Source organism: Rhinolophus sinicus, linkage group LG04 (genome assembly GCF_036562045.2).
Source record: "Rhinolophus sinicus isolate RSC01 linkage group LG04, ASM3656204v1, whole genome shotgun sequence".
In the NCBI taxonomy this organism is placed as follows: Eukaryota; Metazoa; Chordata; class Mammalia; order Chiroptera; family Rhinolophidae; genus Rhinolophus; species Rhinolophus sinicus.
The window spans coordinates 90,425,964-90,452,249 of NC_133754.1; the positions used below are offsets into that span (position 1 = coordinate 90,425,964).

General features: G+C 40.6%; 2 protein-coding genes across 2 annotated transcripts in view; one reads left to right on the forward strand and one right to left on the reverse strand.

Moving 5' to 3' along the window:
- Window positions 1-8,594: 8,594 nt before the first annotated feature.
- On the reverse strand, window positions 8,595-24,463 carry NHLRC3 (NHL repeat containing 3). Its single transcript, XM_019753563.2, has 7 exons — window positions 24,157-24,463; window positions 23,124-23,276; window positions 22,669-22,816; window positions 17,779-17,979; window positions 14,592-14,683; window positions 11,891-12,003; window positions 8,595-10,859 (listed from the first exon to the last, which is right to left on the reverse strand). Exons 1-7 carry the CDS (start codon window positions 24,238-24,240, stop codon window positions 10,607-10,609), a joined length of 1,044 nt encoding a protein of 347 aa, XP_019609122.2. The 5' UTR covers window positions 24,241-24,463; the 3' UTR covers window positions 8,595-10,606.
- Window positions 24,464-24,796: 333 nt separating this feature from the next.
- The window catches only part of PROSER1 (proline and serine rich 1), a 33,363-nt gene continuing 31,873 nt past the window's right edge, over window positions 24,797-26,286 (forward strand). Inside the window, exon 1 of the mRNA XM_019753569.2 lies at window positions 24,797-25,654. Coding sequence (XP_019609128.2) covers window positions 25,610-25,654 — 45 coding nt within the window. The 5' untranslated portion in view covers window positions 24,797-25,609. The remainder of the gene's footprint in view (window positions 25,655-26,286) is intronic.

Here is a 26,286-nt window from a genome sequence, read left to right on the forward strand (position 1 = left end):
ACAAGGGTTCCCTTTTCTCTACATCCTCACCAACACTTGTTTGTTGATTTATTGATGATGGCCATTCTGACAGGTGTGAGGTGATAACTCATTGTGGTTTTTATTTGCATTTCTCTGGTTAGTGACATTGATCATCTTTTCATGTCTATTGGCCATGTTTATGTCCTCTTTGGAAAAATGTCTATTCAGTTCCTCTGCCCATTTTTAATTGGATTTTTTCCTTTTTTGGTGTTGAGTTGTATGAGTTTTTAATGAATTTTGGATATTAACCCGTAATCAGATGTATCATTGGCAAATATCTTCTCCCATTCAGTAGAATGTCTTCGTTTTGTCGATGGTTTCCTTTGCTGTGAAAAAACTTTTTAGTTTGATGTAGTCCTTTTTGTTTATTTTTTCTTTTGTTTCCCTTGCCTAAGGGGATATATCAGTAAAAATATTACTAAGGATAATAATGTCTGCGAGTTTATTCCTGTATTTTCTTCTAGGAGTTTTATGGTTTCGGGTCTTTACACTTAAGTCTTTAGTCCATTTTGAATTTATTCTTGTATATAGTATAAAAACGTGGTCCAGTTTCATTTGTTTACATGTATCTGTCCAGTGTTCCCAGCACCATTTATTAAATAGACTGTCTTTGCCCCATGCAAATTCTTTGTTGTAGATTAAATGACCATATAGGCATGAATTTATTTCTGGGCTCTATTCTGTTTCATTGATCTGTGTATGTGTTCTTATGCCAGTACCATGCTATTTTGATACTATAGCCTTGTGGTATAGTTTGATATCAAGTAGCATGATACCTCCTGCTTTATTCTTATTTCTCAGGATTATTGTGGCTATTTTGAGTCTTTTATGATTCCATATAAATTTTAGTATTCTAGTTCTGTGAAAAATGTCATTGGTATTTTGATAGAGATTGCATTGAATCTTTAGATTGCTTTAGGTAGTGTGGACATTTGAACTATAGTCTTCCTATCCATGAGCATGGTATATGTGTCCATTTATTTGTATCTAATCTTTCTTCAATGTCTTATAATTTTCTGAGTAGAGGTCTTTTACTTCGATTAAATTTACTCGTATTTTTTTTATGCAACTGTAAATGGGATTGTTTTCTTTCTTATAGTCCGTTATTGGTGTATAAAAATGCAACTTATTTCTGAATATTAATTTTGTATCCTGTTACTTTACTAAATTCATTTATCAGTTCTAAGAGGTTTTTTTGGGCAATCTCTGAGGGGTTGTCTATATATAGTATCATGTCATCTGCAAATAATGACAATTATACTTCCTCCTTTCCAATTTGGATGCCTTTTATTTCATTTTTTTCTCTGATTGCTGTGGCTAGAAATTTCAGAACTATGTTGAAAAAGAGTGGTGAAAGTAGGTATCATTGTCTTGTTCCTGATCTTATGGGGAATGCTTTTAGCTTTTCCCCATTGAGTGTGATGTTAACTGTGGATCTGTAATATATGGCCTTTATTATGTTGAGGTATGTTCCCTCTACTCCCACTTTGCTGAGAGTTTTTATCATAAACAGATGCTGGATTTTGTCCATTATCATAAACGGATGCTGGATTTTGTTCAATGCTGTTTCTGCATCTATTGATATGACCTCATGATTTTTATTTTTCATTCTGTTTATGTGGTGTATCACATTAATTGATTTGCAGATATTGAACCAACCTTGCTTACCAGGAATGAATCCCACCTGATTGTGGTATATGATCTTTTTAATGTATATCTGAATTCGGTTTGCTAATTCTTCGTTGAGTTTTACATCTATGTTCATTAGGGATATTGTCCTATAGTTTTCTTTTTTGTAATGTCTTTGTCTGGTTTTGGGATCAGGGTAATGATGGCCTTGTAAAATGAGCTTGGGAGATTTCTCTCCTGGATATTTTGGAATAGTTTCAGGAGAATAGGTGTTAATTCCTTTTTGTATGTTGCATGAAATTCACCTGTGAAGCCCTCTGGTCCAGGACTTATGTTTGTTGAGAGCTTGTTGATTACTATTTCAATTTCACTGGTAGTAATCGGTCTGTTCAGATTTTTTGTTTGTTCTTGATTCAACCTCAGAAGATTGTATGCTTCTAGGAATTTATCCATTTCTTCCAGATTGTCTAATATGTCGGCATATAGTTGCTCATAGTATTTTCTAAAAACTTTTTGTTTTCCTATGGTGTCAGTTGTCAGTTCTCCACTTTCATTTCTGATGTTATTTATTTGGGTCCTCTATTTTTTTCTTGATGAGTCTGGTTAAAGGTTTATCAATTTTGTTTATCTTTAAAAAAAAAAAACAGCTCTTGATTTCTTTGATTTTTCTTTTTTTTAATCTGAATTTCGTTTATTTCCACTCTGATCTTGATCATATCCTTCCTTGTACTCATTTTGGGCTTATTTTGCTGTTATTTTTCCAGTGACCTTAGATGTAAAGATACACTGTTGATTTGAGGGTTTTCGTGTTTCTTTAGGTACTCCTGCATTGCTATGAATTTCCCAATTAGGAATACTTTCATTGTGTCCCATAGATTTGGGGTCGTTGTGTTTTCATTTGTCTCAAAGTACCTTTTGATTTCTTCCTTGATCTCACTGTTGACCCAATTCATTATTTATTAGCATGTTAGTCTTTCTGTGTGTTTTTCAATTTTCTTCTTGTAATTGATCTCTAGTTTCATACCACTGTGGTCAGAGAAGACACCTGATAAGATTGCAGTCTTAAATTTATTGAGACTTCTTCTGTGGCCTAACATGTGGTCTATCTTGGAAAATATTCCATGTGCACTTGACAAGAATGTGTATTCTGCTGCTTTGGGGTGAAATGCTCTAAAAATATCAAATCCATCTGACTTAGTATCTCATTTAAGGCCACTGTTTCCATGTTGATTTCCTGTATGGAGGATCTGTCCGTTGGTGTCAGTGGGGTGTTAAAGTCCCCTACTATGATTGTGTTACTGTTGATCTCTGCCTTTATGACTGTCAATATTTTATATATTTAGGTGCTCCTATGTTGGGTGCATAGATATTAGGGTTATGTCTGCTTGTTGGATTGATCCCTTTATTATTATGTAATGTCTCTGTCTTATAGTCTTCATTTTAAAGTCTATTTTGTCTGATACAAGTATTGGTACCTGAGCTTTTTTCTTGTTTCCATTTGTGTTGAATACCTTTTTCCATCCCTTTACTTTCAGTCTGTCTTTTGACCTGCGGTTGGTCTCTTGTAGACAGCATTTGCATGGGTCTTGTTTTCTTATCTACTCAGCTATCTTATGTCTTTTTTTTTTTCAACTTTTTTCTTTTTTTTAAAGATTTTATTGGGGAAGGGGAACAGGACTTTATTGGGGAACAGTGTGTCCTTCCAGGACTTTTTTTTTTTCCCCAAGTCAAGTTGTTGTCCTTTCAATTCTAGTTGTGGAGGGTGCCATTCAGCTTCAAGTTGTCCTTTCAGTCTTAGTTGTGGAGGGCGCAGCTCAGCTCCAGGTCCAGTCGCTGTTGCTAGTTGCAGGGGGCACAGCCCACCATCCCTTGTGGGAGTCGAACCGGCAACCCTGTGGTTGGAGAATGCACTCCAACCAACAGAGCCATCTGGGAGCTCAGCGGCAGCACAGCTCAAGGTGCCATGTTCAATATTAGTTGCAGGGGGTGCTGCCCACCATCCCTTGCGGGACTCGAGGAGTTGGACTGGCAACCTTGTGGTTGAGAGCCCGAGCTCCAACCAACTGAGCCATCCGGGAGGCAGCTCAGCTCAAGGTGCCATGTTCAATCTTAGTTGCAGGGAGCAGAGCCCACCATCCTTTGCAGGACTCGAGGAGTTGAACTGGCAACCTTGTGGTTGAGAGCCCACTGGCCCATGTGGGAATCAAACCGGCAGCCTTCGGAGTTAGGAGCACGGAGCTCTAACTGCCTGAGCCACCGGGCCGGCCCCTACCTTATGTCTTTTGATTGGAATGTTTAATCCACTTACGTTTAAAGTGATTATTGATAGGTACATAGTTCTTGCCATTTTATTATTAATATTTTTGATCTTCATTTGTTTGTTTTCTCCTTCCTTCTGCTTAAAGAAATCCTTTTAACATTTCCTGTAATACTGGCTTGGTGGTGATGAATTTCTTTAGCTTTTTCTTATCTGGGAAGCTCTTTATCTCTTCTTCAATTTTAAATTATAGCCTTGCTGGATAGTGTAGTCTTGGTTGTAGGTAGGCCTTTGTTTTTTCATCACTTTGAATATATTCTGCCACTCCCTTCTGGCCTGCAAAGTTTCTGTTGAGAAATCAGCTGACTATCCTATGCAAGCTCCCTTGTAAATAACTATCTGCCTTTCTCTTACTTTTAGGATTCTCCGTCTTTAACCTTTGGCATTTTAACTACGATGTGTCTTGGTGTGGGCCTGTTTGGGGTTGTTGTGTTTGGGACTCTCTGTGCTTCCTGGGCTTGTATGTCTATTTCCTTCACCAGGTTGGGGAAGTTTCTGTTCATTATTTTTTGAAATAGGTTCTTGATCCCTTGTTCCGTCTCTTCTCTTTCTGGTAGTCCTATGATGTGAGTGCTGTTACACTTGATGTTGTCCCACAGGTCCCTTAAACTATCTTCATTGTTTTTTATTCTTTTTGGGTTTTTTTTTCTGATTGGGTGTATTCTGCTACCTTGTCTTCTAAACCGCTGATTCAGTCCTCCACTTTATCTAATCTGTTGTTGATTCCTGCTAGTATATTCATTTTAGTTATTATATTCTTTATTTCTGACTGGTTCTTTTTTATGGTTTCTATGTGCTTTGTGCTTGCCCTCTCTTTGTTGAAACTCTCACTAAATTCTTTAAGCATTCTTATAATCAGTGTTTTAAACTCAGTCTCTGAAAAGTTGGTTGCCTCCATTTCTTTCAGTTCCCTTTCTAGAGGTTTCTCCTGTTCTTTTATTTGGGAAATGTTTGTTTGTTTCCTCATTCTGGCTGCTGCTCTGTGTTTGCTTCTACCGTGTTTTCCCGAAAATAAGACCTAGCCGGAAAATCAGCTCTAGAGCGTCTTTTGGAGCAAAAATTAATATAAGACCCGGTCTTATTTTACTCTAAGACCAGGAATGTAATATAATAATATAATTAACATAATATAATATAATCGGGTCTTATATTAATTTTTGCTCCAAAAGATCAAAAGATGCATTAGAGCTGATCGTCCGGCTAGGTCTTATTTTCAGGGAAACACGGTATGCATTAGGTTGATCTGTCTTTGCTGGGTAGCCTTATGTAGTATGTGCCCTGTGTAGTCCAATTGCACAGTCTCCCTAATCTGTGTGTGTGTGTGTGTGTATGTGTGTGTGTGTGTTCCAGGAGTGTCCCTTGTGTGTGTTCTGTTGTAGTTGAGCCTCGATTGCTTTTGGCATATCAGTGGGTGGGACTGACTCCCAGGCTGACTGGCTGCGAGGATTGGCTACACCAACAGTGTATGAGCTGCTGTGTGGGGGCTGACCCCTCAGAGGAGGCTTTGCCCCTGTGGGCTCTTCTACCTGTTGGGACCCCTCTTTGGATGTTCCACTTGTGGGGCTAACCAGGTAGTGCTCTGGTGTGGTCTGAAGCTGGCTTCTAGGTGTGTTGTTTCCGGTATCTCTTGGGTGGGGCTCCTGTGCAGAGCAATTTCCATCTTTCCTGTACTGGCCTGCAGTTACCTGGTAGGAGTCTCAAAGCTGTATGTGGTTGGCTGCTGCTTGTGCTGGACCGGGAGTTGTGTGTCGGTCGCCTTGCTGGAAACCATAGCTGGATGCCATCAATAGTGAGCCTGAAGCAGCTTAGCAAAAGGCCCAGGGCTCCCTAGGCCTGTTGCCACTCACCAGCTGCCTGTAAGGCCCAGTATTGAGCCTCCTTAGGAGTGTGGGCTGGGCTGGTTGACCCGGTGTTGAGAGAGACATCGGTTATGCAGCACTAGCTGGGTGGCGTGGAGTTCAAGGGAGTCATGAGATGTGACTGGTGGTTTTTACAAAATTAATGTAGATTCAGTTCTTATGCCAATGCTCAGCCTGTGACCACCTTGGACAGCATCTTGAGAACACCACAGCCAGCCACCTCAGGCTCGCAAATTCCCGAGAGCTACCCACAAATGGCTGCAGTAGTTTTTGGGTGACTGCCCACCACCAAAATCATCCTGGGCTGTTGTGGATTGTTTGCTTCTGTAAAAGACCTCCAAGACTTTGTGGGGTGAGTTCACTACCCAGGCACCCAGAGCAATGCAGCTCTAGTTGGGCAGGGCGGGGTTCCATGGATCTAATAGGTACGGTCAGTGGTTTCTACAAATTCTGTGTGGTCTCGATTCCCAAACTGGTGCAGGGCCCACAATGACCCTTGAAAAACGCCCTGAGAACACTACGGCCAGCCACCACCTGGCTCAGGTCTGCTTCTGTCCATCTACGCTGCAGCAGATGTTTCCCAGGCTGCCTGACACAGACCCTCCCCCCAAATTAAACAGGCTTCCCCAGCCTGTGGGGGCAGGGCCAGCAGCCAAGCAGTCGAGTTTCCTGGGCGACAGCACCAGCTATGCGGAGGGCAGGGACCCAGGGCATTAATTACCAAGGCAGTGCGCATGCATGATGTCCTCCAGACCAATGTGGTCCCAGATTCGGCCCTTTCGGGGAGGGCTTAACCCTGCAAAGATGGTGCCCTCCTGTAAGCTATGTGTGTGTCACGCTCACACAGGGACAATGGCTCCTATCCCTCCAGCTCCCACGCTGAAGCCACTCAATTCAGTCCTTTCCTGCACGTCTGTGGGCCTCCCAAACTGCCACCCCTGCACCAGAAACCAGGTAAGGGCCCTCAAGTGAGTGAGTCTGTGTGCTGGCTCTGTAAGAGGGCATCTGGGTTTCCAGCCACCTTGTGCCCAGGAAGGGCAGACAGAGTCCTCACTGATTTTCACTGCTAGATGCCATGGGAACGCCTTCCTGGCTCAGGAACCCAGGGCTGCAGAGCCCAGCGTGGGGCTGGGGGTGCCGTGCCGGGGTGGGGGGGTGGGGGAGGGGAAGATGAGTACTAGACTTACATGGTGATCACTTCAAAAGGCATATAAATGTCTAGTCATTACGTCGTAAATTTGAAATTAATAGTATTATATGTCAAGTACTCATGAAAAATAAATTTCAAAGAAAGGAGCAAGGACTAGAGTAGTTCTACTTTTAAGTTTTTGAGGTACCTCCATACTGTTTTCCATAGTGGCTGCAGCAATTTGCATTCCCACCAACAGTGCACAAGGGTTCCCTTTTCTCCAAATCCTCACCAACACTTGTTGTTTACTGACTTATTGATGATGGCCATTCTGACAGGAGTGAGGTGATATCTCATTGTGGTTTTTATTTGCATTTCTCTGATTAGTGACCTTGGTCATCTTTTCATATGTCTATTAGCCATCTGTATGTCTGTCCTCTTTGGAAAAATGTCTATTCAGATCCTCCACCCATTTTTAATTGAATTTTAAATTAGTCCAAAGTGAAAGACACTACTCTGCAATATGGCCTGGCCTCAATATAACATAGGGGACGGAGAGAACTGTCCTGGAAATGGGACCCTAAATTATAACACAGTTCTCCAACTAAACCTCTTCTGTAAACAAAAAGGAAAAAGGAATAGAAATCTTATATGTACAGACCCTCATGGTCTTCTATCAAGATCCAAAAAAAAAAAAAGTCTCCTGGAAAATTCGTTATGCTCACACTGCCGTGGCTGCCCCACCTAAAGATAAACCTGACCTCCTGGATGATCCCCTTCTATCGGGAACACCATTGTCCCAACAGGAGAGGGACTGACCAGCCAGCGAGTTCCAGGGCCGGAATACCCAGTTTCCTCAGCTTCCTCTCACCCTCTACTCCACCTGCAAGGTCTCCTACTTCACCTCCTCTCGACGCGCTTCTATAGCCCACTTTGCCAAAAGAGATGGCTGAACCTCGCCCTGCACATACCAGAATGGAGCTTCTTACTATCCAGATTCTACCAAACTATGTCCGCTCAGAGAGGTTGCAAATGCAGATCCAGGGACCATTAGGATCCACGTCCCATTCTCCCTGACAGTCCTTGCCAATGCAAAATTAAGTTAGGGTGCTTTTCTGAGGACCCAAGTAGATTTACTGATGAGTTCCAGGCCTTAACGATGTGTTTCGACCCAGCAAGTCTAATTCCTATGACCGGGAACTGACCTTTAGATAATTATATCATTATAATCTCATTTATATTGTGGTTACTATGACTACCAGCAGGCATCTGATGCCATGACAGTTCTGGAGAAACCAAGTAAGGAAGAGAAGGAAACTGAGGACCCCACTGACGGAAGAAACTGAGGAGCCTCCTCAATGGGACATCACCAATTCCCGCCCCAGGGGGTATAAATACCCTTGATTGGGAGGGATTTCCTCAGAGCCACTGGCTCTTCGAGTTTCGTCCTCACTTCCCTCTCAAGTGTGTACTTTCTTTTCCTGAAATAATAAATAAATAAAATTTAAAAAGGAGAAGATATTCTCAGCATCAACCTGTGATTTCATGATTGTTGAAATTCTTCAATGACGTAAGAAGGTATAAACTGCTTTTATAACAATAAAACAAAACTATAATTAGAGAGCCACATAATATTGCCTTTTCTTTCCAAAATTTTAATGTGTATTTTTAATAGAACATACAAAATATTTCTCATCCATTTAACAAATTAATCCAAAAGAAAAAAATGAAATAACTTGATTACTATTATGTTTATAAAATAAGTTTTTAGCAAGATACATAGAAGTAATATTTTAAACGTTTTATAACAATCTGGCATAAAATAAATAAAACATTTTTGAAATGACAAAAACCAGTTTACCTAACCTGCATTCCTTTAAAGAGACATTTGTACTTCTTGTCCTGGCTTGAAAACAGAACAACAACAACAACAAAAACCCTCGAATTACTTTCTTTCATCCAAATCAATGAACTATATTGGCTAAACTGAATAAAGTTCACAAGGATACGTGTTGATAAAAGCGATAAGTGCAAACAAAATTCAGGCAAACCTGACAATATCAAGTAAATGGTAAGTTTAGAAGGACCTTCCATAATAAAATGCCTTTAATTTACTTGGCGCTATTACAGGTTTCAAAGGGCACACACGTACCTACTGCACGTCTGATCCTCACAGCATTCCTGAAGGAGGAAAGAACGGCATTCCTGTTTTACTGAACAGAAACTAAGGCTACTCATTTAGGATCATACAGCTTGATCAGTGGCACAAACACACATATCAATGGCCTTGAAACACGGGACAGGATTTCCTGTTGGTAGATTTACCTTCCTAACTCCATCAAGATATGATCCAAGCATCAAAAAAGTGAGTTCCTGGAGGTCTGGAAGACAGACTCCAGACATAGTAAGTGATAAGAAAATTCAGCTCAAGACTTCTCATGTGCTACACAATTTACAGTAAGACACTAGGATAAAAAGGAAGGCTAATAGAAGGGAAGAGGAAGAATGATCTGAGAGACCATAACATGGCCAGCTTCCATCAGAATCTAGAACACACTGAAAAAAATGGTCATAACTGGAAAGCCAATTATTCAGACCAAAGTGACAAGGGGACATAAACATAGAAAGGCAGGAAATTATTCATTTTACTAGCTCAGTGTTTGGCACACATCCCTATGTAAATCATCCTAAAAGTTCTTTGAGGTAGACAAATGTTAGGAATGCACTGAGTTCACGTTAAACAATAAAAAGTAAGGAGACACTGCGGAGAGGCCCTATCTTTAACGCTACCATAAAAAAAAAATCCAGTTATTAGTAAAAATCCTTTTTGATAAAGTGCTTAGATGCTAGTAGCCATTTTATTCCTACCTGTGAAGATTGAGAGTATCTGACAGCTAAAGGACGAAAGCCAAGTGGGACCTTTCAAAGAAAGCCTCCCAGAGTTTACAGCAAGTTCATAACACTTTGGAACTCGTCTACTTGGACCGCATTGTTTCCCCTGCTCAGTTCGTCAAGCAGGAGCCCCAGTGGGCTTCCCTGCCAGGTCTCCATGGTTCCCTGCCATGTGATGCTCCTCCTCCCAAAGTCCCACCACACTTGTGCACTGCTGTCACTGTGTTGTCTGTTAGCGACTCACAAGGCACACACATAAACCCTGTCTCTCCAGTTTGGAATCTTCAGGACCTAGCATTCCCTGAGGACTCATTAATCAAGAGCCCATCTGACTTGATCTCTCAAGCAGTTCATCTGATATAACATGAACAAACTGGGGCTTTGCAGTTCTTCACATAAAATTCAATAAATTATCCTGAAAACCCACTTGTATTCCTTTTTCTCCCCACCGCCCCTCAAAAGGGAGAATTAGTCTTTCAGGACAAAGAAGTAGGTTACAACCTTAGTTCCTCTTTCTGACCCCATTTTTTTACAGTTACATTTCTTTTATTAAAACACCCTTATGTATTTACAAGTAAAATTAAGTCACAAGAATGGCAACAACATATATGATTCTCAATGATATAAGAACAAACTTCTCTGATACCATGTACCGTAAAAGTAAAGAAAGAAATTCCTGTGCTTGAACATTATTTTTTAAACACTTAATGAATTTGAAAATATGAACTTTCACTTGAAAGATTTCCAGGGAAAGAAACATTATGAATGGGATGAAGGGAAATAGCTATTCAAAGGGACATATTTTTGTACTTGTTTTGCTCCAATTTCTGCTACATAGATTGCTCCAGTCTTCCCACTGACGTCTAAGAGATGAGGTGAAACTTGATCTGCTAATTGGATTGAGCTGATCACAGTACAGTTGCCAATGCTTCCTACAGGGGGCGCTGCCACAAACAAGAGCCTGCTAAGATTCAGCTGGGCTACAATCAAGTAATTCCCATCAGGAGTAAATCTAAGGAGAAAGACATTGCATAACAAATATATGCAGAATTAACATAAGTGTTTACTTTCTCAACATTTTTATCCCCTACAATGCTAAACAATAATAGGCACTCACTTGTTGAAGGTTTTTCCTTTCCTAAAGTTATTTTATTGACCTTTCTGTTTGATACATTATTTGCAACACATTTTCCAGATTCATAATATGCTGGATTGGATTTTAATTGCCTCCAATATATTTACAATGTAACACACACACACACACACACACACACACACACACACACTCCTAACAACAATAAAAACAAGTAAAAACCTGTCACAGTGTTTCATGAATTTATATACCAAACTGCTTATTGGATTGATTCATTTGTTCTATAAATACTGAGTTCCTAATGTGCCTACACTATACAAGGTAGCAAGAATACGGTTGTGAGCAAGAAACCTAAATATCTACTTTCTTTTGCCTTTATATTCTAGTGGGAGAATAAACAATGAAGAAATAGTTAAGAGATGAAAATAGGAGGGCAAAATAGGGACCATGACGAGACCATGATGAAACCTTAAGTGAGTCAAGGGATACAGTGATAGGGGTGTGTTTGAGGGTTAGGCATGGGAGCTGGCTATCGTAAACAAAGGGTCACCAAAAGCAAGAATTGGAGGGACTCAGAGAGAAGGCCAGACGAGTGTTGAAGAGTTCTTTTAAAAAGAATTTTAAATTGATCTAATTCTGTTGATGAGGGAACGAGATTTGTGATGACAGACATACCCAAAGATTAGTTTAATAAAAAAAAAATAATATGGGAAAAGGCTGTAGGGCGGGTCCAGCATACAACACCTGCAATATTTGGGTCACACAGTGCACAGGCAGTGCAGCTGCCTGGAATTTGAAATATGATTACATGTTCTCTGCATATTTGGTTCCTTCCCCTTTCACTGTTTAAAATTAACGATAAATATTTTAAACTTTCAGCTAGCTCTTCAGAGAAGCTAACATAAAGCAAATAAAACAAGCATTTTAAATTTTTTTTAAAAAGCAATTACCTGACTGAGGAAGGTCCCTCTTCTGTGAAACAATTATTCCATGCTCCTAACCACTCCCCACTGTCTTTATCAAATACTTGAATTCTTTTATTTCCTCGGTCAGCAACCCACACCTGAAACAGAAAAAAAATTTTACTGGGAAAGATCCACATCATAATGAGAAGAAGAAAAAAAGAAGGGGAGAGGATGAATGTTTATTTTCATTAATTTCACATACATTATCTCATTTAGTACTCAGAGGACCCCAAAGAATAAGGTCTTAAAAGCCCCATTTTCAGATAGGAAATTAAAGTTCAGAAAGGTTAAAATATCATGTTTGAGGTTAGCTTACAAGTGGGAGAACTATTTATGGCCATCTGTATTAACCCAAAGCCTATAATGCTTTGACTGCTAGACTAAACATTTGGATAACTATAAAACTGGAGCACTCCAATATAACACAGAGGATTTGTAGATACTGAAGCAACAGCATTCTTTCATTCCTTTAACCAGCACTCACTGTCACGGAGTACTTCCAACTTGTCAGTTCCTGGGCCAGGTAATACAACAAAGACAAGGAAAAGCATCCTTGCTCCTCAAGAACTGAAGCTCAGGGGAAGCCAGGTATTCATTCACACTGCAATCAATATCATTAAAACTCTACTGCTGTAACCGAGCTATGTCCAAAGTGCCAAAGCACTTAAAGAGGAAGCTTGGGAGATTCTAGTAACACACAAAGAATGATAGCAGGCTAACAATAGCTTTAATTTAGGTTTGCTATTGGCTGTGATGTGTTAGTAAGGAAACTGTCCTTCTAAAACAGGAAGGTACATTCTAAATGGCATTTCAAGTATTGTACTTGATCTCTGCAACCTATGGCATACATAAAGTGAAATGGCTTTGAACGATGTGGCTAGGGCTGTAGAGAGCTATGTAAGAATGGACTGGAAGCGTGGGCCAACCCTACTGACCTCCACTTCCCCACGTCAGGATCTTCAGATTTCTTAGGGTTGTGGATTCAGGAACTATTTGTTCAGGGTAACCCTGACTATATCTTTTTCAGTGCGTGTGAGTTCATCTCCAGTCAGAAACAAATAAAGACTAACTGCAATAGTCTTTAGAAAGGCTATTGATCCCTAAGTAATTTCTCAAGATCTTTTCCAGATCTATATGATTCTTTACTAAGGATGGGTTTCCTTAAAGATTTTTGGGATTACTATCTTAGTGACCAAGGAAGAAATATAGTTTAGTCCCTAGGACTGAAAGACATTTCAGATTGTTAGCATTATTTTCCCTACTCAGTGGATTTTGATCATGAGAAATCTTGTCTAAGAAACAAGTCTAACTCTGGAACTAATTATCTTTTCATATAGCGTTGGAATGATGATTAAATGAATTAATCATGTAAAATGCTTTGAGTAGCATTGCTGTTGTTATAAAAACACCAAGTGTGTAGAAATAACTCTTTTGTTTTTCCTCACTCAGTAATGCCAGAGTATCCCTATGAAATGATCTCCAAGGCCTCGCTCCAAAGGATGTTCGTCACCATGTTGAACTGACCTGGGTATTGGATGCTCAGAAACTTGATCTTGTTCTTATCCCATGAGGAGAATAGTGAATTCTAACTTTCTAGTTCCCAATTTACATAGAAAGTTCAAATGTTCAGCTACCTTCCTATTTTTGATGGGAAACACTTGAAAATTTTATGATCAAAACATCCTCACTTTGTCAACATAGGAAGCCAAATCATAATCCAGAAAGTTGCTTGCTGAGCGCAGAATGAGAAGTGGAAATGGATTAAATTTCTAATGGCATGAAGCCAAGATAGTCTGATGCATCCACTGTGCACCAAGACATTAGTCATTTAACAAATATACATTAGACGACTACCAAGTGCTAGACACTAGATATAAGGCTAACGAGATTCAGCATGTGCCCTCATACAGCCTACACTATGTTAGCGGAGACAATTAAATTGCTCTATTATAGCATGATAGTTACTGTAAGGGGGAAGTACAGGCTACTATAGGAAAACAGGAGAAACTAATAGAAGACATTTTGGGTTTGGTTATAGGATGGTAACCCCAAAGAAGTGATATGCATGTTTAAAGGTGTGTAGAAGTAAAAGAGGTCATAGTAGACAGGGGCAGAAAAATAAGAAATGGATTGTAATTTGTTGGTTATAGCTTTCTGCTCCCTAAAAAAGTACAGCTAGTAAAATCAAGAGTATGCCCAGATGGCTGCTTTTTAAGCTTCCAAGATTAACCTCTTCCATCTCCCATTTGATCAATACATTCTAGAATTAACTTAGTTTCATTCTAGATTTTAAAATATATTTGAATACTCATAGTAGTTTTCCTAGTAGGAGCGCAACTCTTTTTTTTTTTTTTTTAAGATAACTTCACTTATGCTCTGTTCCATCGTTTGTTCCTTCTGCCTTTTAAGTGACATAGGAAATCTATTTTGCTGATTTCTGAGTATTTGGGAACTCCCTTCATTATAGGAATCAAATATTTAAACGGAATATGTGGGTATACCCAGCCCAGAAGGAATTGTCCAGACATACCCAGATATACACATCCACTGACACACATGCATATCCACATGTCCAGACACACACAGGTGCACCAAGATCCCTATATACAAGCCCAGATACACACACCTAGACACACATAAACATATTCAGGCACACAATTCCAGACAAACGACACTGTATTTTTACCCGACCAACTGAATCCACTGTAACACTGTGAGGTATGTTGAACTTAGCAGGCCCTGTCCCATTTTCTCCATGCAGCCAAAGCATTATGAAATCTACAAATGGTAAACATATATGGTCAGAGCAACATACAGAATACCTAATGCATTTGCATATTCTATTTTATGTCATAGGTTATAGCAAATTATGTTATAGCAAATTATTCAATTATAACCTCTTTCCTCACTTTGTTTATATACCCATTTGCCTAATTCTTATGCTTTACAAAAAAACACACCACCAAAATCCCTTGTTTCAAGCAATTACTCTATAATACTTCTTCAATGATTATCTCCAAGTGAATTTTTCATAACTTGAAATAATTGTTTAGGGGCGAGTGGATGGCTCAGTTGGTTAGAGCGTGAGCTCTGAACAGCAGGGTTGCTGGTTCAATTTCCACATGGGCCAATGAGCTGCACCCTCCACAACTAGACTGGGGACAGTGAGCTGCCGCTGAGCTTCCAATGTGTGTGTGTGTGGGGGGGGGGGCGGATGGCTCAGGTGGTTAGAGCGCCAGCTCTAAGCGACAAGGTTGCCGGTTTGATTCCCATGTGGGATGGTGGGCTGCACCCCCTGCAACTGAAGATTAAAAACAGTGACTGGACTTGGAGCTGAGCTGCGCCCTCCACGGCTGGATTGAGGGACGATGACTTGACTTGGAGCTGATGAGCCCTGGAGAAACACACTGTTCCCCAATAAAAAAAAAAATATTTATTTCAAAATCATTGTTTAGGGTTCATGTCAACCTCTCCCTCAAACTGGTTCCCCTTCCCAACTAACATGTTCTTTGGTATTACCATTCCTCTGAGCTTAAATATTCACATTACGTTTTTATAGTCTATCTCCTTTATTATTACCCTGTAGTGGGTTGAATTGTGGCCCCCTAAAAGATATGTCCAGTAACTACTATGAAGGTGACCTTACTGGAAATAAGGTCTTTGCAGATATAATTAAGTTAGGAATTTTGAGATGAGATGATCCTGGATTTAGGGTGGACTCTTCATTCAATGACTAGTTTTCTTATAAGAGAAAGGAGAGGGAGATTTGAGATACAGAGAGAAGAAGCCCATGTGAAGAAAGAGGCAGAGACTAGAGTGACATTGTCACAAGCTAAGGAATGTCTGAGTCACCGGAAGCAGGAAGACGCAGGGAAGGATTCTCCCCTCGTGCCTTTGGAAGGAGAATGGCCCACCCTAAAGATTTTAGACTTCTGGGTTCCAAAATCCACGAGAGTATAAATTTCTGTTTAAGCCAGTTTGTAGCAATTCATTGCAGCAGCCACAAGAAACTAGTGCACCTATATTCAATCTGTCTCCTAAATCTGGTTCTTTCTTTCATAATTTTTTTGATTCTCACTTTATTTCCACCTCACCTCCCTTTAACTGTCACCAAACAAATTCAGTTACTAGATGATAAAATAGCTACATATAACTACATAACCTCCATATGACAGAGCTTACTGTAAATATATCCTGATATCATACTGTCTTGTAAAAATTCTGTAACATCACTTTTCTATTAAAAAACCTCAGAGACTCTTTACAGGCAAAATTATGGCTTCATATTATGGCTTAGATATGCTGTGGAAGACAGACTGTTCCATGACACGACCCATGCGCTAGATCTGGGCCAGAACAGAGATCACCTCCCATAAATCCCCTGGGAGACTGTCTGATCTTCCCCTCCCCGCACCCCAAGGCTGGTTCCTGGAACAGGCAGTTGCTCTGCCCTCCACACGTGAGGCCTTGACCCCTTATTTGGGACAGGTCACCACCAGTACACCTACTTATCCTGCACTATCCCATTATAGACAATTCTTTAGCACCTGCCATGCAGCCTAGGGGACATCCACATCATCTTGCTGCCGCCCAAGATGTCCTTCCTATGTAAGTTCCCTTAAACTCTTGATGTAATGCTGAGGTTGTCAGACTCTTTCTTTGGTCTCTTGGCCTTGGGAAATTTTCACAACATAAGCTCTCAAGAATATCTCAAATCTTATTTTCTACTATTCAAAAGTGCATCCTAAGCTCCGTTCCTAAAAAAGACCTGCTATTATCACCTGCAGACTTTGTGTGAGAAAGGCTTGTGAACCCTCCTCCCATCCCGCTCTCCTCCCCTCAAAATCAGTTTAGTGCAAGAACTATTTCCTTCATGAAGTCTTGTCCTACTTCTCCGGTCAACAGTTGTTTCTCCTCCTAATCTTCTTTTACAATTTTATTCATCTTATTAACAATCAGTAGCATATAGTAGCATTTAACTGTTTCATTTCTAATAAACCTGCACCTAAAGTACTACTGAGGTTGCAAAGCAGGGAATTCAATAAAATATTTGCTGATCAATCAACCTGCAAGGTACCTGCAGCTGTGGGATGCCAGGTTTCTAATCCCCCAACTCTTAATTGGCTAGAATAACCACTTATTTCTTGAGCCCACTATCAGTTCTCATACTGCCTCCTGTTCATTTCAAAGGAAACGCCTAGCTTTTGGTGAAGAAGCAAGTCTATTGTCAGAATCGTTAATTATTGGCCATCCCACGGATCTGTTTTGGTTTTGCCCTAGAATACACATGAGCCCTTTATACACAGATTCATTGTCGTGTGGGGAGTCATGTGGGAGACCCTGCTCACTGCGCGATGTGTCATGTGGGGCAGCATGCGGGGTCTCTGGTCCCGCTCCCCACACAAGAATGAAGGATATGGTGAGGCCAAAAAGGAACACCCACGGAGCCACAGATACGGGATTCGTGCCACTATATTCTCGCTGGCGGCTGGGTTGGAGACACAGGAAGCAGGAGCTACACTGTCCACAACCCGCCGTCCTAACTGCAATCCGCTCTTGCTAGTTCAGCCACCATCTTCTTGCTAGCCCCCATTGTCTCCTAGCATAGCCACAGCAGTTATATTAGTGGCCAATGGCTCACTGGTTACAACTGACAGCCAACTAGCCACAGCTGATGGCCATCCAATCACAGTTGATGGCCATTTACTACCCAAGTGAGCACCTTTCCACGTGAGGCCGAGAGCCTGGAAACTGCACTCCTGGCTCTGTCCCCACATTCATATACAACAGTTACAATATTATACCAAGTATCAAATTAAATCCAACTTATTAAATAATATTCTTATAATATCATATAAAATTAAGTCACGTACCTTGGGACAACTTGATCAATCTGTTATTCAATCCTCCATCTCCATCCACAATGTAAATATCTCCTGTGTCCTCTACATATAATTCTGCAGGGTTATCAAACTGCAAGGGATTCAAACCAGTGCCTTTTTTGCCTGGGGTACCCAAGACTTGAACAAGATCACCGAAGGAATTGTATTTCTTAATAGTATGACCATAGAATCCTATAAAGACATGCACATTTCACAAATATAACCACTGTACAAACATTCCTGTTTTTCAAATACAGTTGACCCTTGAACAACAGGGGATGGGGGGAAGGTGGTTAGGGGTACCAACAACTGCACAGTAGAAAAATCCATGTATAGCTTTTGACACCCCCAAAACTTAACTGCTAATAGCCTACTGCTGACTGGAACTTATCAATAACATAAAAAGTCAACTAACACATATTTTGTATGTTATATGTATTATACATATACTGTATTCTTACAATAAAGCTGAAGAAAATGTTATTAAGAAATCATAAGGAAAATACATTTATAATATTTATTGGGAAAATCTGCATATAAGTGGACCTGTGTAATTCAAACCCATGTTGTTCAAGGGCCAACTGTAAGCTGAGAGCAAAAATTGACAGAATTAAACAGTAATAAAAAGTGAATAGAAAAAAAAAAAGTGAATAGGTTCAAATAATTAAATGTTGTATTTGATAAGTAATAGAGTTTCTTCATCAGTCGTAGCCAAATATGTTTATGAAGTAAAATCTTAGGTACTCCAAAATAAGTAGATTCTAAATTGAAAGAAATAAAACTAAAAAAGCTGACTCCTCACACAGAAAGCTCATGTTAAATTATTGGCACACCATGTTCTGTTTTAATCTTATTACCTTGAATAAGCATTACTTGTAAAAGGAAATCAAGAAGGAACTGGAAAAGGAACAATTTATATCTGACAACTGTTATTGCACTCGTTCAAGTGCAGATCTCGAATTTCAGTAGGTCAACAAAAAAGTGGTCTATAATAGAGATTTTTTTTTTTAAACTACATTTTCTGGGTATCAGAAAAATGGTGGCATGAGGTGTCCCCCTTGATCTCTCATCTTGAAGTTACAAGAAGTTGAACAGCCATAGGAATCTCTGCACAACACACACACAGACGCCTGAGAGATCCATACATCGAAACATCTGAAGGTGGGTGAATTGGGGCAAACAGGAGGAGGGAAGGGAGAAGTGCCCAGATGGGTGCCACAGAGCTCACTGCAGTCCTGGGAGAGGGGAGGCTTGAGACCGCAGGTGCACTGTCTATGGCCCACAATCCTGCCTAAGTGATCAGCTTGATTCGGTTGAACACAGTGATGGGGCCGAGACCCTGGGGCAAAGACCAAATATAGGACTGCGACAGCTGTGGTCTAGGAGCCCTCACTGCCAGGCAGGAAACAAAGCCAGGGGGCCTGGCCACCTACCCCCACCCTCCCAGAGCTCTCCTCACTGCACCCTCCCAGTGTTAGTAGTGGGCCCCAGAAGAAATTGTAGCAGTCAGTTGTTGGGTTAAAGAGCAGAGTATCTACAGTCTGAGAACTGGAGAAACAGTTCCTGAACGGCACACTGCGGCTAATCTCAGAGATAAGGGAGGAGATGTTCAAGTGAGGCAGCTGTGGTCTGGCAGTCACCATTACCAAGAGGAGAACAAAGACCAGCCGCCTCTCCCCAACCATGGCATAGCCACCTTTAAGAGCTGATCGCAGTGGGGGTACTCAGGGCTGCTGAGGTTCACAGCTGTGATTCTAGCTACAGGGACAACATCAAGATATCAGGGGCTCAGAATTCCATCGCCCCCACATTCTCCCATGGGGGTGGTGCCCTGAGACCAAGGTGACCTGTTCACAGAGGAGACGCCCACCTCCCCAGGAAATCTCCCACCATGCAAGAAGCCAGAACAGGGCAAAAGAAAATAAAATGCTCCAGAACTATTGGAAAACAAAAGAAAAACCCCTTCTTATCAACCAGCTGCAGAATTCATTCCAGTAGATGCCTAGGAAGAGAAATAACCCATCAATTACCATGAACAACAAAGGTAACAAAGGCAGCTCAGAAAGAAAATTACAACTCTCCAGAAAATAAAATTAAAGACATGAAAATGTGAGACTTAAATCACAGAGAATTAAAGATTGCGGTTCTGAAAAAATTCAACGAGATGCAAGAAAACTCAGATAGGCAGTTTAATGAACTCAGAAATAAAATCAATGAACAAAATGAATACTTTACCAGAGACTGAAATTTTAAAAAAGAACCAAACAGAAATTCTGGAGCTGAAGAACTCAATAAAAGAGATGAAGAATGAAACAGCCAGCTTAGGAAATAAAGCTGACCAGATGGAGGAAAGAATTAGTGATATGGAAGACAGAAATCTGGAAATGACACAGATGGAAGGAGAGAGAGACTTGAGAGTTAAAAGAAATGAAAGAACTCTACAAGAACCATCTGACGCCATCAGAAAGAGCAATATATGAATAATAGGTATACCAGAAGGAGAAGAGAGGGAGAAAGACACAGAGAGAGCCTATTCAAACAGTTGACGAGAACGTCCCAATACTTGTTTAGAACTGGATCCTTGAATCCAAGAAACAAGCAACACCTAATTACTTCAATCCTAAAAGGCCTCTCCAAGGCACATTATATTGAAACTGTCAAAAATTAATGAAAAGAAAGAATTCTCATGGGAGAAAGATGGTAACCTACAAAGGAAAGCCCATTAGATTATCATCAGACTTTTCAACAGAAACTCAACAAGCTAGGAGTGGAATCAAACATTCAAACTATTGGAAGAGAGAAATACTAGTCAAGAATAATATACCCAGAAACTGGATAAAGAAGATGTGGTACATATAAACAATGGAATATTACTCAGCCACAACAAAAGATGAAATACTGCCATTTGCAACAATGTGGATGGATCTTGAGATTATCATGCTAAGTGAAATAAGTCAGACAGAAAAAGTTGAGAACCATATGATTTCACTCATGTGGGGTACAAAAAGGAAAACAAGAAATGAACAAGACAAACAAATGAACAAAAACTCACAAACACAGACAACTGTTTAGTGGTTACCAGAGGGTAAGGAAAGAGAGGGTGGTAGAAGAGGTTAAAGGGGGTCAAATCTATGGTGATGGAAGGAGAACTGACTGCGTGAACACACAAAGCAATATGTAGATGATGTTTTATAGAATTGTATACACTTGAAACCTATATAATTTTACTAACCAATGTCACTTCAATAAATTTAATAAAAACTTAAAAAAATAATAAACTACATTTTCTACAAGTGGAAACAAATTCAAAATTCAACCCATTAAGTTTTCTTTCCTAAGAAGGGAATAAATCTTTCCAAATCACTAGTCTCTATCTTCTCACATTAAAATTTCTTTGGGTTACAATTATCTTAGAAGCAAAAATATAAAGCAGAATATTAACAAATAGGGAAAAACCACAAAGCAGTGAACCAAAATCAACGTGAAGGCATACCAAGACCAGTAACTGGTAGTTGTTCAAAAGATAAACTGGATACACTGAGCTTACTGGAAATAAAAGTGAATTAGCTTGCATTACAATTCTATTTTGAAAATTTTATTTATTATTATACTTGATTTGGAAGCTTTCGCTGAAGTTTGTAGCAATAATAAGAGAATAAAACATTAAAGAAAGCAACCTCCAAAGTTTCTAATGAACTAGAAAAAGAACAGAATACTAGTAATGGCTTTTTTTAAATGGCTGATTTGCAGCCATGTTTTTATCAAAGGGAATTTATTCCTTTGAAAAATGGGAAGTAATACAAAAACTGTCTTCAGATCTGTGCATGGAAAAAAAAGCTATATTGGAAAGAATGAAGAGAGCATGTGTGTTCTTTTTATTTCTGGAATCAGTGAAGTATTTTATTTTTTTTAAAATCACATGAATGGTATCAATTAAAAATAAAGGCCTTTAACAGTGAATTCTAAAAAAAAAAAAGTGAAATAGTTCAAATTTTATTATCATGAACTCAGAGGTAATCCAGATTTTTTGGTTTAAATCTAATCTTACCATCCAAAGTACAGCTTGACATATATAAGGCATTGGCTGAGGCTCAGAAACCTTTTGGGTTCTAAGAACAGACGTGGTAATCGCACTTTTTATAAAAACTGAAGCCTCATTAATTCCAAAATAGCATGTGAATTGCCAGATCTGGGGAAATAGGATGTCCCTCAAGATATGAATGTAACTGGGCCAAGGAATAGTACAAATATTGTCTTTTTGATCCCATTCGTTACCGATAATGCCAGGTTATCTCTGGTACTGTCTTGTTTTAAGCCACAAGTATATTCAAACAGCTACCTCTGAAAATTTATCTCCACAGCTGTAAGTTCAACTTGTGGTTACTTTGTTTTTCAGCACATTATACTAAAATATTTGATGGAAGGAAGATTTCAGCCATGCGGTAGTCAGTGGGATTTCAGAAGGGTTAACACCAGCAGTGTTGGGCAACAAAGCAATTCTGGTTTCTTAGTACAATCTCTTTTGAAAGAAAACTGGTAAAGGAAAATGAGAAGCAAGGATTTCATTCATTGGCTTTTAAAGCTTACCATTTTATTTGACTCCATAGAAGAGGTTAGACTTATTTAATCTGAGAAGAGCAACTGATGCTTTAAAGAGGAATAGACTCTTGCCAAGTTAAAAGAAGGATCATGATAATTATAGCCTTATTAAATGTCTTAATTCTACAGAAGTACACTATATTTTTAGAAATAAGTGATTTCATGAATCATTAAAGAAATTATGACTAGATTCGGTAACTCTGATTTTAAAATGTACAAGCAAGAACATGAGCAAAGATGTAATTTCTAGCAAGATAATTTAATAGATATTAGTACACATACCACTTCCTACATCCGTGATCCAGACAGATTGTTCATGTAGTGTACTGGCTGCAAACATACCATGAGGTGTGTCAACTGTGTAATTCCAGGATCGTAGGAAATATCCATCCTCTGTGAACACTAATACCTTTTGGATGTTATCCCCTCTCTGAAGGTATACAAAAATAACTGCTTAGATAGGATCAGTTTTAAGGAAGTAATCTTTATTTTGGCAAGGAGAAACAAAAATTAAAGGTTAATCAAGGAAATTAGTAACATTTAAAAATCCAGCTTCAAAACCTAAAAATATTAACATCTACCACATTCGAAGCCAAAATACTCACTTGAAACCAATTCAAAAAACAAATCCCACAACTGGCATAATATAAATGTATATAGTTACTTAGTACAGTAAAACAGGCTATTGTTTCCTTTGTGTTCATAATTTTTTTTTTTTTAATACTGATTTTACTTACTTGAGCTATGTAAACCAGTCCATTCAGGGAGTCAACTGCAACACAAAATGTTGTTCCAGTAAAGTATTCTGAATGCTTAGGCCAACTCACATCCAGGCGGTAAAGAATTTCCTCAGTTCTCCAGGAAATTTGAAAAACAAACTCCCTGAAAACCTTAAATGAAATCAGAAGATTAAGATTCAGTTTACCGTCTACGTTAAAAAAGGAAAAAAAGGTTTTACGCATGTCTTGACATCTGACCCAAAGGTCAGAAATGATTGGGAAAAAATGGCCTTATATGTTTAAAAACCAAGGCAACCACAATACAAATCTGCAAACTATTTGAGAATATAGTGGGAGCAGGGAAAGAAGAGAAAATAAGGAACATGTCGGTGTACTATACACAAATGCTCCTCGACTTACATGCCGATAAGCCCATCATAAATTGAAAATATGGTAAGTCGAAAACGCATTTACTACACATAACCTACCCAACAGCATCGCTTAGCCTAGCGTATCTTAAACGTGCTCAGAAAACTTACATTAGCCTACAGTTGGGCAATTATCTGGAGTTCCCTTCATCTCAAGAAGCCTTCCTCTTCTCATCAGAGCAAAGACACAGATGTGCGTTTAAAAGACATGATGGGACTCGAAAACACAATATAAAAAAAAAAAAAAAAAAAGTGCTGGCAACACAGTACAATATACTATTAACATATAATATCCGTGGTTTACCCTCCTGATCCTGTGGCTGACGGAGAACCACCTAGCATGCTGAGAGAGAGGTAGCATACTTGTACAGCGCTAGCCCGTGGATGAACAGTGTCTAGAATCGTATCGCTTTGGCACCATCATACAGTAGAAAAATCACAGGTCAGGGACCCTCTGTACATTTTAACACTAAGAGACAAGGCAACACCTGGGGGTTCCGCTCCCCCACTCCCCAAGTTTGAGACAAGCTAGTGCGCCCACCACCTCCACCCCAGGAGGGCAGCGTCGCCTCTCAAAAGTGTATCCACACACCCAACAACCATTTCCTCACAATTCAACTCACCGGGGAGGCACAAAAACGCGAATGCAAAACCAGATATACAAGAAAGAAGCCTGCGCCAGCTGCACAGAACCAGAATCTCGCCATGACGAAACAAGAAGCCCGACCCGGAGTTTCCGCAAGCGGCTGGGGGCAGCCGGACAGCCTCAGGTCCACACGGTTCTTGATGCACAGAGCGTCCGGCCCCTGGGCCGAAGCTATTACCTCCAATCGTGCCCCCTGGATGCACGGGGTTTGAGAACAGGAAGGGAGCACAGAAAAAGGGCGAAAAAAAAATTAGAACTCGGATTCCCAGACAATTCCTGGGTCCCCGCCCCCAGATCACGTGCGTGGGCTGACCCAGTGACCACCCTTTCCCGCCCCTAGGGGAGGTCGACGCCGAGGACTTCTCCTGTCCGCCAAAATAAGGGCACCCATAGCTGTGCCTTAACCGCTCGACGTTGATTCTTTTCAAATTCAGATTGATCAAGCAGTAGCTCACACACACAAACCCAAGACACCGGGGTGTGACCCTCCAAAACCGACTTCCAGGTTCTGCAGAGGATTTCATCCGTATCGGATTCCGGGCTAGTCTGGCATACTCTATTGACACCTATGTTCCCACACAAGGACCCCTCCTTTGGCTTCCAGGAAAGAGTGGCCTAAACTGGCGGCGCAGCGTTGAGTTTACTCGCGCGCGACGTGCTTCATTGAAGGCCCACATGAGCCGGTGGGAACCGTAGGGGCAACCGGGAAGGGCTCCTGGCAGTGGTGGCGCTGCGGTGTTCCAGAATCCCCCTGCCCGAGACTGTGTCCCCCTGGCCCCGGCTCCCGGTGCTCTCCGGCCGCCGATCCGCTCCCGGAAGCTGTGGCAGTTGGTAACAAAGAGCCTGCCAGGCCGCCGCTGCCCGGGCTGTGGGACCCAGGAGTCCGGCGGAGCTGCTGGGGGTGAGCGCAAGCCGGGCCATGAGTCCAGGTTCGTGGCGGTGAGGGCCGGCCTTTGAAGCGCCGGTGCGGGCGGAGAGGCCAGTGCCTGCCTCCTCGCCGTCCGCGGGACTCGGGGCGCAGGTGCCCCTGCTCTCCCCGCCGCTCCACCCAGGAAAGAGGCTTCACGACCGACCCCCGGTGGCGCCTGGCCTTCAGCTGCAGGAGACCGACTCTCAGCCCTCGCCGCCAAACCCGGATTTCTCTGCAGGACTCAGAGAGGACCCGACTCTTCCCCGGGGTGTCCTGAAGCTTTGTGTAAAAACGCTGGGGAAGCTTGATGGTTTTTGATTTTAGTAAAAAGTTTTTATAATTCTCCGTTTTTAGAAATTTTTGCAGAGTTTGAAGTACTGTCTACCTCTTCGCATCCTTTCTCCTGCTCCTGGAGTCTTTTTCTCCTCAGCTATAACCATTTTTACTATCGAAGCTGACCAGGGATGAACGTTTTATAATTGAAAGTATAACTTATAACCACGTCGAGAGAGTAGTCAAGATGGACAAAAAGTCCTTTGAAACGGTGCTGGATGAAATTAGAAAGGTAATTACACTTAATTCCTTAAATCATTCTGTGAGCTACGAATTCTTATGGTTTATTCTCTTTGAAGAAGTGCGTGCAGATTGTGCAAAATACGGGCTTTAGGATTGCAAAGTTGGTTGGAGTTTTAACGTATAGTGTAGGAGCTTATATCTTGATACATTTCGTGGTACAAATAGAAATCATGTTAACGCTATAAACACCTTGTGAATCAGTGCGGTATTATGGAAATTATATTCAGAGTCCTCCGTTCCGAAGCTGGCTCTACAAATCTTTAATAGCTCCTGTACTTTTGGATAAGTGATTTAATATTTCTGAACCGATTTCCTCATCTTTCGGTAACATGGAGAAAGTTCTTTTAAAAGTGGTAGTTATTATGAAATATTTTTCACATTGAGGATTAGCAGAGTATAATGTTGCCTGGGCAGCTGGGCAGGACAAAATTATTGCTCTAATGAAGTGTGGCGTTAAGTTTAAAGTCATGATGATCTCAGGAATGGGCTTCAATAACTTGAATTCCAAAACTTTTCCTGCTTTCCAAGTTTTTGCTTCTTTTTGAGGCCATTGTATGTAGACTCCCAGAATGAATCAGACAGCAAAAAAATTTGGAATGTAGCCTTGAGCGTAACAGTACC

Bases quoted from the DNA above. Each gene is read 5' to 3' on its own strand.
- NHLRC3 (XM_019753563.2), bottom strand. From the start codon at position 24,240: ATGGCGAGATTCTGGTTCTGTGCAGCTGGCGCAGGCTTCTTTCTTGTA. The intron at 23,277-24,156 runs GTGAGTTGAATT...ATTTCATTTAAG, and splicing joins CGCGTTTTTGTGCCTCCCCG to GTTTTCAGGGAGTTTGTTTT. The intron at 12,004-14,591 runs GTAAAAATACAG...TTTCTGTTTCAG, and splicing joins CAGTGGATTCAGTTGGTCGG to GTGTGGGTTGCTGACCGAGG.